The sequence below is a fragment of the Oncorhynchus nerka genome, linkage group LG10, assembly GCF_034236695.1.
Source record: "Oncorhynchus nerka isolate Pitt River linkage group LG10, Oner_Uvic_2.0, whole genome shotgun sequence".
NCBI lineage: Eukaryota > Metazoa > Chordata > Actinopteri > Salmoniformes > Salmonidae > Oncorhynchus > Oncorhynchus nerka.
Genome location: NC_088405.1, coordinates 60,176,860 through 60,191,879, shown reverse-complemented (window position 1 = coordinate 60,191,879; position 15,020 = coordinate 60,176,860). Strand labels below are relative to the sequence as shown.

At 39.5% G+C, this 15,020-nt stretch overlaps 1 protein-coding gene across 2 annotated transcripts; it reads left to right on the top strand.

Annotated features, from left to right (window-relative positions):
* The first annotated feature begins 2,290 nt into the window (after positions 1-2,290).
* Positions 2,291-12,951, top strand: LOC115135729 (FMR1-interacting protein NUFIP2-like). 2 transcript variants are annotated; one of them, XM_029670767.2, is made up of 4 exons: positions 2,291-2,509; positions 4,051-5,727; positions 7,265-7,297; positions 7,461-12,951. In XM_029670767.2, the coding sequence occupies exons 1-4, from the start codon at positions 2,362-2,364 to the stop codon at positions 7,511-7,513; spliced, it is 1,911 nt and encodes a 636-aa protein (XP_029526627.1). In that variant the 5' UTR covers positions 2,291-2,361; the 3' UTR covers positions 7,514-12,951. The 2 variants fall into 2 exon arrangements, with proteins under 2 accessions (XP_029526627.1, XP_029526628.1); XM_029670768.2 differs by lacking the exon at positions 2,291-2,509 and adding an exon at positions 2,575-3,240.
* The last annotated feature ends 2,069 nt before the right edge of the window (positions 12,952-15,020 follow it).

Genomic DNA, 15,020 nt, shown 5'->3' with positions numbered 1-15,020 from the left:
GGGTTAACTGCCTTGCTCAGGGACAGAATGACCCTGTCAGGGTCGAGGATTCGATCCAGCAACCTTTCAGTTCCTGACCCAACGCTCTAACCACTAGGCTACCTGCCACTGGGTGTCATGCTCTCCAGCACTACTACCATAAGGCATGGATTATGGTAGTAGTATAGTAGTGCTTTTTGAGAGAGGGTTACCCTCTAACAATATTAAAAACATAATTTTGATAACAATTGAGAACCTTGCCTATGGTTGCGAAATGAGTGATGTGTCCAAAGGAATATGGGGATTAGCTAGTGCAGGAAGAGCTCTGTTGCCTGACAAGAAGCAAGTTTGTCTCACACAGTCTGCTCTTTGATACGTGATCTGATACAAGCCGTTTAGATGCCATTTCCGGCTTAGGACCAGAACTTTTGAATGAGTGAAATGCCCTTAATTAAGAATGAACATTTAAAAAATATGTTTGAAAGGGTTTTGTCAACAGTTTCCACAATGGTGGTGGTCCACACACACACACACACACACACACACACACACACACACACACACACACACACACACACACACACACACACACACACACACACATACACACACACACACACACACACACTGCCAGTCAGAAGTTTGACCTTCATGTAATGATGTACTAAAAGTAATGATGTACTGTCGTTTATCTTTGCTTATTTGAGCTGTTCTTGCCATAATATGGACTTGTCTTTTTCAAAATAGGGCTATCTTCTGTATAACACCCCTACCTTGTCACAACACAACTGATTGGCTCAAATGCCAAGAGTGTGCAAAGCTGTCATCAAGGCAAAGGGTGGCTACTTTGAAGAACCTCAAATATAAATTATTATTTTTTGGTTACTACATGATTCCATATGTGCTATTTCATAGTTTTGATGTCTTCATTATGATTCTACAATGTAGAAAATAGTACAAAATAAAGAAAAACCCTTGAATGAGTAGGTGTGTTCAAACTTTTGACTGGTACTGTTTATAAACTTAAAAACAATGAACAACTACATATAAATGAATGACTTGACAAAAGTGAACATACTCACAGCTGAATCTTACCATTGTGCTGAGAAGCCCAGTGGCAGGTGGAAAAACTCAAGTCGTTCCACAGATGACAATGGTCCCAGGACCACCAAACCTCTCTGTGGCTCCTGTGAGAGAACGTCCAGTCTGCTCACTGCCACCCGTCCTACTGCATCACCCACAGCGCCAAAATGGAGGAGAGAGATTGAAAAGCAAACGAAAGAAAGAAGCCAGCAGCAACAGAACCGACCAGGTATTTCACATGAATTCATCTTCACTGCACTCAAGTAGACGTCCAGACGGCAACACAAGCACAGTGACCTCCAGCACCTTAGAGAGCAGGCTGGGAGAGGAAGGGTGGGGGTGGCTGAATCACTCAGACTTGCAGTGCATAGGTTCTCTATGGGGAAGGACTCACATGTGATGTGCATAAACCAATATTACATCTCTGTGGTGAGATGTCAAGTGGTGCTGGTGCCTTACGTTCATCAATAGTTAATGGGAAATAGTGAGTTTCATCTTCATGGTGTATGAAAGCTATTCACAGTTTAATCCTTCTTATGGCATAGTAGTACCCTTAGGTTATATGGCTGTACAATAATTTGTTTCATTATATGCTTTTAAAATACAAATGGAGTGGTCACTTAGTGGTCAAACATTGACTACCAGTATTTGAAGATTAGGGTGGGATGAAATCTCTAAACTATGAAATGCCACCACCTGGTGCCTGGATAGCAACTTACAGTAGCTCTGTCGGGAAGAGCTGTTCACCACACCATATCAGATGGCTACAACGCATATTTCAAAATGTGTTAAACTATATTTTATAATTGGTATGCTTTTTGCACAGACATTATTAGTATCTTTATTAAATTGTTTCCCATGTCAGTTGAATGCCGGCTAGAATGATGCATGATACAGAATTATGTATTGTAAAATCCAACCAACCACAATGTGATACATGCATAAAACGTATATGGATACATGTCTCAGCAGGTCTCAATGGTGTGTGACTGTGAGGACCACTTAGGGCAGTTCATATTTGCTTGAATAAAATATAATCTCTCTACGCTTCTAATTTATATAATATTTCCAGTTGTTCAACCTGCATGAATGTATATATTGGCAATACCTTCGCAATGTTGCTGGGGGAACCACCAACATTTTTTAAATACTTATTAGATATACAGCTGACGAATACAGAGGCCTCGAATAGCTTCCGTTTGTCACTGGCGTTGATTGGACAGTTCAATAGTCTGCTCTCTGCTTGCCCAGTGAGCGGTGCATACTGGTAGACGAGCTCGGATATTATATTACACTTCAATGGAGGAACAGCCCAAAGATCGGGCACAAGAGAGACGATATTACCACCATGGAGAAGAAAGAAACCCCATTCAATACAAAACATCTCTAAAAAATGATCAGATCTCCTTCCAGTACCAGCATCAGGAAACGCAGACGAAGAAAACAGGTTGGGCCATCCGGAAAAGTTAGCAAGCTAGCTAATGTCAATGACTTAGCTAGCCAGTTTATTACTTACGTCGATGTAGCTTGCGTGACTCATAGCAGAGTGGTTGCAAGCTGTTAAAAAAACATATTTAGCTCATTAGTTCGCTGGGTCAAGCGTTGCATATTGCTGGATGGGGTAGTTAAACATCGCGTGACAGCTTGATGGTTTGACGGATGCGGATTGACCTTGTGCGCCGGTTTCACCACCCATTTCTACATTTATGCTACTCCCTGACCAAATTCCCCTGTGTTACTAATTAGTCATTTTGTAGTTCAATTGTTTTGTCACGTGCATACGTTGACTTTGTCAAAAAACTCAACAAATTTGGTCGGAATTCCGTGACATGTTTTGCTAAGAACAACACGCCGGCTCCACTGGAATGTTCTGAGTTGCTGTTTCCCGTCGGCCATGTTAGAAAAGGCGAGATGGAAAGCTAACGAGCTAGCTAGTTAATCCTAGCAACGAGAGTGAGATTTGTCCATAAAACAAGTTTCAATTTGATTTTGTTTACTACCACCTGGCTGCAGACAGGTCTGCAAAAGCAAGATGGCTAACTAACTTACTTTTGAGACTTTTCGGGGATGAAATAGCTAGTTAGTGCAAGACATTTTACACTTGCGAGCAGGTTCGGCTGGGTTGGGCCTGTTGCGTTTATTTAACCATGATGAAGCCACGCAAACATGTTAGCCTGGGTAGGTGAATTGACGACATAGCATTTTCTTGCTAGCAAGCGGGCTGATTCATGGGATTTTGATTTTAATAAACAATTCAGAACCAATTTCTGCTTGTTTTAGCTAACGAAGTACGTGACTTGAAATGTAATTGTAGCCTCACCAGTTTCTTTCGACAAGTTCACACTTGATGGCATGCATAAAACAAAATGTTACATACCTTGGCTTCAGTTCAGACAAGAAAATAGAACACCATTTAACACAAATTTAGTTATTCTGGCTATAACATTAAGATGTTTTGTTAATCGATATCTTATACATGTATCTTAGGCGCAATGACATAATCTTTAATCTGGTTTAAAATGTTGTTTTTAGATGCTATTATGGAACGTATTTTTGTATTAGCTAGCGAAGTCAAGCCCAGTTACATTGTCAACCACCTTCCCCTTATCAAACGTTTATAGGATAATGTCATGGTAATTTCTACCTACAGCACACATTTTTCTTAAGTGATTTCTCTATGGTATCTAGTCACAAGTAGGCTATGGGACTACTATGTTCAAGGGAATCTGATCTGGCACTGGTGTGTGGTTGTTTGCTGCCAGCTGACCTATTCAGTCTAAATAGACATGATACAGCATCTTATAAAGGCCTTGGCATGTTTCCTGTAAAAGGAGCTGCGAACTTGCATTCTTGTAGACAGATTAGGTCTGTTAGTCCCTTTTGATATATTTGGAGAGTGAGGTGGTAGGGAATTATGGACTTTGCTTGGACTTTATAGTCTACACATGTATTATTGGCAGTGCAACTAACTTTTGTTTTCTTTTACAGGCAATGGAAAAATAAACACCGGTGAGGTGGAGGGGGAGAAGATTCTGTCTGCAAAGGATTTTGTTGGTATCCCTCTTCCCACCTACAGCAATGGTAACAGACATTTGATAAATGCTAACGTAAAACAGAAGTCAAAACGCAATGTTTTTACCACTCTTTCAAAAGTGGGCAGCAAAGAGGGTCTTGTTCACAAGAAGAATATGGACCGCATAAATGACAAGGCCCAGGATTTCACTAATCACTATGAGGGAAAGTTTTTGGACAAAAAGGAATCTGCTTTGTTTCTGAATGGGGTGGTAAACTCTGCTCATATTACAAATGGTTACTCCAGCAAGTCACCCCCTGATAATGATGGCAGTGGCTCAGAAGGTGGATATACTACTCCTAAGAAACGCAAGACCAGACGCAACAGCATCAAGAACACAGAGCATGTGACAAGAGAAAGGGAGAGAGTCATGCAGCAGGGCAATGCCACACAGGAGCTAGAGGTTTCTGAACTTGAACCAACAGAGAAATTGGTGAGCTCGCGAATTCACCATAAAGCAGACGCCCAGACAGCAGTCAAGCGGATGGATGCTCCAGAGGTGGCTATGGGTGAACTGCAGAAGAAAAACTCAGACAGTAAGACTGCTGCAGGTGCCTTTGGTAAAAAGTTTGAGAATAGGCCCAAAGCCAAGCTCTCCTCCTCTTCGAAAGAGGACTCTTGGACTTTATTCAAGCCCCCTCCAGTATTTCCTGTGGACAACAGTAGTGCTAAAATAGTGCCCAAGATTAGTTATGCAAGTAAAGTTAAGGAGAACCTCAACAAAGCAGCCCAGGCTGGAGGAGAGGTGCAGACTCCTCAGGTGCCTGGTAGACTCTCACAGGTCCCCATGTCTGCTATGAAAACCATCATCTCAGCTAGCTTTACTAATGGCCCCGTTTCTGGAGATGGAAATAGTTGCCCGTCTGTTGGAACCTTCTTCACCCCTGCTGCTAGTAGTATTCCGCCAGCCACCTCTCTCCCATGTGGGGAGAACGTAGCATCCACTTTGGACAATGACTATAACTCTTTAACCAACCCTGCAGCTGTAGATCTGAGAAAGTGTACTCTTTTCATTTACCCCCTAAACCCTTTAAATATGCAACCTGTTCTCCCTAGTGCTTGCCAAGTGGACACCCAGGCTGCTCAGACAAATCAGAAAGCCTTGGGGGACATTTTCCAGAATCAGTGGGGGCTGTCTTTCATCAATGAGCCAAACGTGGGGCCAGAAGGAGGAAGCGGGCCGGTGGCTGCCGTTGAGGGCAAGGCTGCGGTGGTAACATTTCAAGGGGAGCAATGCCCTGCTGCCAAGCCAGATCTTGACTCTAATCTATCAATCCCAGAGCCTTTGCCTCTCACTTTGGCTCAAGACTCAGAGAAAAGGACTAGTGCCCCAGCTTGCCCACCTGCTACAGTGAAGGGTGAGGATGGGGAAAAGACTCAGCTGTCTAGACAGGAGAAGACAAAGGGCGAGGCTAAGAGTCCAGGTGCAGTTTTGTTGGCCTCTTGTAAAGACATTAGTGCTGAGCCTGCCCAGGCCCCCCTGACCAACCTAGTGTTGGGACTGTCTAAAGAGCCACCCCATTCTAAGAGCCTGGACAGAGGTAGCTGGGGGTCGTTTGATCTGAAAGCTGCTGTTACTTATCACACTAAAGGTAACTCCTCTTCCCCTGCTTTATCAATTCTATGAACATATGTATTAGAGGTCGACCGATTTATGATTTTAACACCGATACCGATTTATTGGAGGACCAAAAAAAGCCGATACTGATTCATTAATTAATTTATATATATGACTTACAACAATACTGCATGAACACTTTAAAAAAAAAACTTAATATAATACATTAATAAAATTTATTTAGTCTCAAATAAATAATGAAACATGCTTAATTTGGTTTAAATCATGCAAAAACGCAGTGTTGGAGAAGAAAGTAAAAGTGCAACATGTGCCATGTAAAAAAGATGACGTTTAAGTTCCTAGCTCAGAACATGAGAACATATGATGCTGGTGGTTCATTATTCCCAGTTCTTCAATATTCCCAGTTAAGAAGTTTTAGGTTGTAGTTATTATAGGAATTATGACGCGTCAACCATTTCTCTCTCTACCATTTGTATTTCATACACCTTTGACTATTGGATGTTCTTAATGACACTTTAGTATTGCCAGCCTAATCTCAGGAGTTGATAGGCTTGAAGTCATGAACAGCGCTCTGTCTCAAGCATTGCTAAGAGCTGCTAGCAAAAGCAGTAAAGTTTGAATGAATGCTTACAAGCCTGCTGCTGCCTACCAACATTCAGTCAGACTGCTCTATCAAATATCAAATCATAGACTTAATTATAATATAATAGACACAGAAATATGAGCCTTTGGACATTAATATGGTCAAATCCAGAAACTATCATTTCGAAAACAAAACATTTATTATTTCAGTGAAATTCGGAACCGAACCGTAGTTCTGGCAAATTAGTTCGCAACGAGCGGCCCAAACTGTTGTACATACCCTGACTCTGCGTGCAAGAGAAGTGACACAATTTCCCTAGTTGATATTGCCTGCTAACATGAATTTCTTTTAACTAAATATGCAAGTTTAAAAAAAATACTTCTGTGTAATGATTTTAAGAAAGGCATTGATGTTTATGGTTAGGTACATTCGTGCAACGATTGTGCTTTTTTCACAAATGCGCGTTTGTTAAATCATCCCCCATTTGGCGAAGTAGGCTGTGACTTGATAAATTAACATGCACAGCATTGATTATATGCAATGCAGGACAAGCTAGGTAACCTAGTAATATCATCAACCATGTGTAGCTAACTAGTGAAGAATGATTTTTTTTTTTATAAGATAAGTTTAATGCTAGCTAGCAACTTACCTTGGCTCCTTGCTGCACTCGCATAACAGGTGGTCAGCCTGCCGCGCAGTTTCCTCGTGGAATGCAATGTAATCGACCATAATCGGAGTCCAAAAATGCAGATTACAGATTATGAAAACTTGAAATTGGCACTATTTAATGGGCCATGCTGATTAATAGGTTGACCTCTAATATGTATTACACATTGGTAGCGTTAACCTACTATTTCACTTGCACCAAAAGCTTTAAATTCATTAGCTTCACATTAAAGACAATGTGTCTAATAATACAATTGTCTTATGCATCTGGAGATGATAATCTGTTTTTTTCTCTCTACAGAAATGGAATATGTTTTCAATTTGCAAAAACAAGGTAAAGTAAAAGGTCTCTTTTCTGTGTAGTGCATTTTTTAAGTTGTGAAGTTGGGTTTTCTATTTGATGTTCAAAGGTATACAGCTGAAGTTTGAATAACATGCATTATGCGTTAAGTTCCCCAGGGCCTTCACACTCAATTTCTGTCCTTATCCCCCCACAGATCCAAAAAGAGTAGTCTGTTATGACAAGACCACGGATGGACCTTATCAGTGAGGTAGTGAATGTCAACAATTACATGTACCTTCTCCCTACCTGGGTGCTGCAGATGTCTTCTTTGGCGGTTATGATCCCTTTGGAAAACAAAATCGAGTCAACTGTGATATTGGGACAGAAAGATGCATGTCCTGTGACATACATTTATTGGAATACAGAATGGGATAATGGGATTTGTTTTTTGGGGGGTATGTCAGAGAAGAGGAAGATGACAAGGGAAGGTGTAATATGAGGAAATATGAATCCAATTATTGGCATTAAGTTGAGCGCTGACGCTCTGGACTACACAAAGACTCAAACACTTGAAAGAAATTTTGGGTGCCTCTCTCATGTGAATGGACACTTGTGACACTTTCTGCTGTAATAGATGTTGGTCTCATAGCTCCTTCGTCTGGGTGTTGAGGACATAAGACTGAGGAAGGTGCAAACTGCACCTCCCGAGCCTTTATCCTCTTGCCCATTGAACTGTGGTGACTATGTCTGACAGTAGGATGCCTCAATCGTTTTATTTCCTCATGCATTCAAATTAGTCCAATATATGTAGATTTGTGTATGTGTTATGATTTATGCATACACATCAGTATATGTGCACATTTGAATACATTTTAAAAGAAAATTAACTAGAAATTCTAAGAATGCCTTGAAATTTACAAAATGTGAAGATTATGAGAAGGCTGGTAGTATTGATAAGCCTGTTAGGCTGCAGGTTAAATGAGAAATATATATGTTTAGGGAACGCATTTGTCTTAATTACTTTAGTGAATTAACTATGCCCAGCAAAGACCTGACTGCTTGGTATCAGTTTTGACAACTATTTTACTCTGTTTTGTATGGTTTAGTGATTTCAGATGTGATCTACAGTAGCAACAAACTCCCAGAGCACAGATAGAGAGACGTGTCAAATCAGAATGAAACTAAAGCCATGTCATAATCTCGTGGTTCGGTTGTCAGTTTTTGTTAGCCGTGCTAATCAGTCAAAAAGTTGTGGCATTAATTGTCTTCATCTGAGTTTAGCTTTATTTGTACTTTTATTTCTTCTTAATCCTTGCTGTTTTCAGTCTACATATTTCATTAATTTCAGATTAAGATTGATGTAGGCTATTCCTTAATTTTAGATGTAGGTTCTCTTGAGCTTTTCACTTGATTGTGGGAGTTTTCGGGAAGATGAGAAAAGTGACGTGGTGGAGCAAGGGCTATCTATGTATGTGATATTTCAAAATGACTTTTTTTTGTTAGGTGTATTTCATAAGTAAGGTTCAAAATGTCTAATTCATTAGGCCTGTCTAAGCTATATTTGCTGACACCATGTGGAGAAATGGCAAATTTCTTATTTTCTTGCTCAAGCAATTTGCTTTTGATTTGCTGACCAACCTGTTCAGCATAGTATCCTTTTTGCCCTTTCAGCATTTGGTCTTTAATCTCTCTCTCACGACAATGTATTTCTTGCACGTGTTTACTGGTGTGGATGAGATGTGAGAAGTCGCAGTATAATATAACCAAGCAAATATTAGACAGAGAACAATCGCAATACTAATCATTTCATGTCCCAGACCAGCCGCTCTTTGTAATACTGTGCATAGAGATTTGGTGGTGATGGCGTTTCATAATACCGTATCATCGAGTTAGTCTTTGATCAAAGTGACTGTCAAGAGGCCTAAACATGTCAAGGCAGGCCAAATTTGGCAATACATTGAGTGGACAACCACGATGTCATTGGTACTACCATCTCCCTCTCAGTTGGGTTTTTGGTTTTGCGCTAAGGAAGGACATTAGTTTCTTTTCTCTAGCATAAATTATTTGGTTGTGTGGATTAATAGCACTTTATTTAACAGTTTTTTTTTTAATCTTTCAATTACTACAGATATACAGTACCAGTCAAGTTTGGACACACCTACTTGTTCAAGGGTTTTTCTTTGTACTATTTTCTACATTGTAGAATAACAATGAAGACCTCAAACTATGAAATAACCAAAAAAAGTGTTAAACAAAGTATCCACTCTTTGCCTTGATGAATGTTTTGCACACTCTTGGCATTCTGTCAACCAGCCTCACCTGGAATGCTTTTCGAACAGTCTTGAATGAGTTCCCACATATGCTGAGCACTTGTTGGCTGCTTTTCCTTCACTCTGCGGTCCAAACCATCTCAATTGGCTTGAGGTTGGGTGATTGTGGAGGCCAGCACTCCATCACTCTCCTTCTTGGTCAAATAGCCATTACACAGCCTGGAGGTGTCTTGGGGTCATTGTCCTGTTGAAAAACAAATGATAGTCCCACTAACTGCAAACCAGATGGGATGGCATATTGCTGGTTAAGTGTGCCTTGAATTCTAAATAAATCACTGACAGTGTCACCAGTAGAGCACCATCACACCTCCATGCTTCACGGTGGGAATCATACATGCGGAGATCATCCGTTCACCTACTCTGCATCTCACAAAAACACAGCGGTTAGAACCAGAAATCTCAAATTTAGACTCCTCAGACCAAAGGACAGATTTCCACCGGTCTAATGTCCATTGCTCGTGTTTCTTGGTCCAAGTAAGTCTCTTATTATTGGTGTCCTTTAATAGTGGTTTGTTTGCAGCAATTCGACCATGAAGGCCTGATTTCTCCTCTGAACAGTTGATGCGGAGATGATTCTGTTACTTGAACTTTGACGCATTTATTTGGGCTGCAATCTGAGGTGCAGTTAACTCTAATGAACTTATCCTTTGCAGCAGAGGTAATAACTCATGGTCTTTCTTTCCTGTGGCGGTACTCATGAGAGCCAGTTTCTTCATCTGCGCTTGATGGTTTTTGCGACTGCACTTGAAACTTTAAAAGTTCTTGAAATTTTACGAATTGACTGACCATGTCTTACAGTAATGAGCTGTTCTTGCCTTAATATGGATTTAGCCCTGTTTGATAAAAGACCGTCTTCTGTATACCACCCCTATCTTGTCACAACACAACCGATAGACTCAAACACATTAAGAAGGAAATAAATTCCACAAATTAATTTAAGGCACACCTGTTAATTGAAATGCATTCCAGATGACTGCCTCATGAAGCTTGTTGAGAGAATGCCAAGAGTGTGCAAAGCTGTCAAGGCAAAGGGTGGCTACTTTGAAGAACCTGAACTCTATTGAGTTAACACTTTTTTTTTGGTTACTACATGATTCCATGTGCTATTTCATAGTTTTGATGTCTTCGCTATTCTCCAATAGTGAAAATAAAGCGAAACCCTTGAATGAGTAGGTGTGTCCAAACATTTGACTGGTACTGTGTATATATATATTTATATAATGACATACTAACTTCTTTTAAGAATGGCTTTGGTTGGACTGTTCTTTTTAAGAAAAATAAATGAATAAATACAAAATGTCACTCAGGTAGCATTGGTAAAGCCATGACAAAGTTGGAACAATTTTGTTTTCTGCCAAATGGTTCAGAACAAGATCCTCATATTGTGCTCAAATTTGAATTGCTAAAATATTGAATTGGAGTCATATTTAATAATAAAATACCAAAATATTTAGCTTACAGAAAACACTGACATTGCTTGCAAGCAGCTGTCATACATGTTATGTAGGCTTCAAACTTTTAAAAGTTCTCTGTTTAGGCAATTTCACTTTAAGCACACTGATTTGCACCGTTTTCCACCTGTTATTGGACAGGGTGATCTCTTACTGTCCTTGATTCTTTTGTCATTCATGACCTGAAGCACTTCTGTGTTCCCAGTCCAGGTTATATGCAATGGCAGGAATCTATGTCTGTGCTTCCTAGTCCAGCCCTCTCTGGTCACGTCATGGCTTGTTCTTGCAGACTGAGAGGGAACTACAAGAAGGTCACACATACCCCTGATGTGTACAAAACTGTGTCTCACATACTCTTAAATGGCAATTCTGCCACTTTTCAACCTCATTCATCATCTCCGCACCATACCAGTGTCTCTACATATGAAAAACATACATTTCTGTGGTTTAGAAGAAAAGTACTAAAAAAAGTATTCTCTGTGACATCACAGGGTAGGTTTTAAAAGTAAGAAACTGATTTTCCAAAACCAACAAATTTCTAGCCAGGGGGAGGGTATTTTCTTGCTCCCCGCGTCATTGTGAATCTCATTGCATTTGAGAAATTGCTGTTTGTCATCAGGTAGAACTTTTTAGTAATGCACCATTTTCACATGTGTAGACACTGGTATTGTGCTGGAGATCATGAAAAGTGGTGAGATTACCTTTTTTAAGTTACTTCGCTGTGGAATTCAAAGCAAAGGATAGACCTCTGGGATGTGGTATTTTACTAAAGTGTTATCAGATGGGGAAACTCCTATCGAGCAAAATAATGTCTTATTTGGCTAATGCTGGACAATGGCGAAATGTATCTGTTTTATTTTTGTCTTGATCGGCAGTGGGAATTGTTTTTGCGATGGACAACCAAGTTTGAATAGTTTGCAATGGTGACATTGACGGCAAAAAAATAAAATGTATATCTTCTTTTAAAAATGTTACTTGTACTTTGAATGTTCATGCAGTCGATTTATGTTACTTTACTTGGTTCCCCAAAATATTGGAATAGAAAACACCAGATCATACCACGGGGTAAAAAAACAAAAGTTTGTAATTTTCATAACCCTAATCTCTTTATTTTATTTTTTATCCTGAGTGTGAGAACAAGTATGCTTCTTTGTGAAAGCGGGCAGGCAATCTCTTTTGAAGTCGGTGTGTAAAAGTGCTCTAACAGTACATATTATGTTCATTGTTTTGATCCAAACATGTCCCCTTTTATTTGAGTCTTAAGAGGGCTCATTGATCTCTAGGGAAATAACGCATAAGTTTTCCCCCTTAGATATTTTAAAGCACTTAAGTAAAATGGGTATTTTTTTGTATTTAAGAAAATAATATAGCTATATTAATTCAACGATAGTGTAATAGGATGTAAACCAAAAACTGGTTCTTAAGAGGAGTTGATTTGAGAAATACTTTGCTACAAAAGAGCGCGTTTGTGCTTTGTGTGGTGAAAGAAAATTGAGAAAGTGATTTCTGTCTGTATTTTCATCCCCCTTAGGATGTGCAATCACCTCAAGGATTCTTGCACAGTCCTCTGAGTTCTGAATAGGAGGACTGCTGTTTGATGTGTGTGTAAAAGTGAGCTCTTCCAATTATATGCAAGTTTCCCCTTTTTTTCCAAGACCCTTGTATCATGTTCATGTGCCTGTGTGAAAAGTATGCTTTTACAGTGATTTGGATATTTTTTTGTTTGTTTTGAAAATCATTTGTGCCATGTCTTTTTGTTATAAAAAAATAATCTACATTTGCAATGTTGTTTAACATTTTTTACAGCTTCCTTTCACTGACATGGAAGAAGCTGAAAGCAATGTGCGTTTTTAGATGTTTTGAATAAATTTCACAGCTCAAAATCGAATGATGTGCAACATCTTTCATTGGGCTTTTAATGAAACCTGCTTGGTGGTATGTTATAGTCTGTCCGTCGTTAAGTTAGTAGAGCAATTTTGAATTTGACTTTTGAATTGATCTAACGCATTAATGTATTAACTTTGTATGTTTAATAAGCTGTTTTTGTTTTATTTTGTGTCACTTAATTTATTTGTAGATGCACAACTAGAATGGAACTATTTGCTTCAAAGGACAATGATGGGGAGAATTAGGCTAAGCTGTCTCGTTTTTTAAAATCTTAACAAGTACCTACTTTTTTAAGACCATTTCATTATTGAATCTCAATTCTCATAATTTTATATAAATCCCCAATGTTCAGATCTTTGTGTCTGAAAACAAATGGTAATGGTGGAGATATGAGCACTGAAAGAAATCCAGAGTGTTCCTATAAAGAATTTGTCCCTGATGTTCTTCATCACATGTGTTAAAGGGGAGTGACATAAAGGGGATTGATATACTGTTTGACAACTCTTATTTTTTGTTTGCCAAAGGTACTAGTGTACTTTTCAGATATTTAGCCGCTGTATGGTCCATGCTCTTAGATTGAAAAGACTGATGGTTTAAGCCAGCCTTTGTCTGAGCCAACAGCAGCTGAATGCCACTGTGGGAGTCTGTGTTGGTATGAGTGAGGACAAATTTAAATTAAATAAAAACATGTAAATAGAAATCACAAATACCGAAAGTGCTGCTTCTTCATCCAGTTATCGATTGTCTGTAATGGGAAATGCTCGACTCGAGGTGAAAATGAAGCGAACACCGTCTCCCATGCCTCCTGTAAAAACATTTGGAGGGGGGGGGTATTTTGTTTACTCTCTTTGGCACATGAGATGCACATTATGTTAAAGACAAGTGAAAAGTGTTTATTTCTGGAGCTCCACAGTAGCTTTTTGAAAGATGGTGTGGTCATACTGAGATGTGTGTCTGAAGAAAACAGCTGTGTGTGGTGCCAAGACCATCTTTGTACTCTTTCTCTCTGTCATCTCTGTGCCTGTTGATGAATTATCAATAGGCTCTTAGGAAATTTGCCCCTCAGAATTTGAGGCATTTACAAGTTGACATTTACAAGATTTAGTGTGAAATTGTTTTATTTTCAGAATTTAACAAATGCATTGTTTTTAGCATGATAATATCCCTCAATTTCCAAATAAATGCAAGAAATTCAGTGTTCACAATTTCAGTTTCCATTAAACTGTAAAATTTTCTTTAAAAATCCTCACTGGTTTCAGTTTTTTTGTTCTCCCCTACTATTTTCAATTGAGATCTCATTGCAGGAAAACAAAGGATTTCACAGTAGGTCCTGTACAAGGCGTGGAAAATTAAGTGCACCTCACTCACCTATTGCTGAATTTTCCATGAAAATTGAAGTTTGCTGCAGCACCTCACGTCATGGTATATAGGCTATGTTGGTGAGCATTTGAAAGTTGAGTAATATCATGTTTGATTTCTGGTACCATTCTGCCATTTTATAGCAGTATTTTGGGATTGACAAATGTTGAAACATTTTGCCCTGGTCTGGCAAGGAACAACAAAATGTTGTTTGTGATTCTAAACACAGTTCCTTCCATGCTACAGGTAGAGGACAACATGGAAACTGTGGGAAATGAGGAACAACAAGTACCCAAAGCAGAGGCTACATTGGCAACCTGTCCATAAAAATACTTCAGATAGCAGAGAAACAGCCTGTCATTTGTGTTTGTCTAAAAAATGAACACGAGTGGTGAAGCACTGTCTGTTACCCTCAGAACATCCCCCATCTCCTGGCTGTTCTGAACCACTACAGTATAGCCAGTTATACATTGTGGCAGGCAGCGCCTTGGGATTGAGTTTGCTGTTAGTTGGAATGATGTGTAATGCTGATGCCTGTGTCTGGGCTTTCTGTTTCTCTGACTGTCTCAGGGGCTGCATAGCAGATTTTAAATTTTTCCCTGATCTAGTTTGACTGTCTGCCTTGCTCGGTGGCGTTGGTGGCATCCATCCGCAAAGCCCAACTGGAGTGCAGCAACAGGAGGGAAGAGAGTGGATTTGAACCTCCATTCTTGAAGCCAGAACAACAACCCACTTGTCAAATATTGT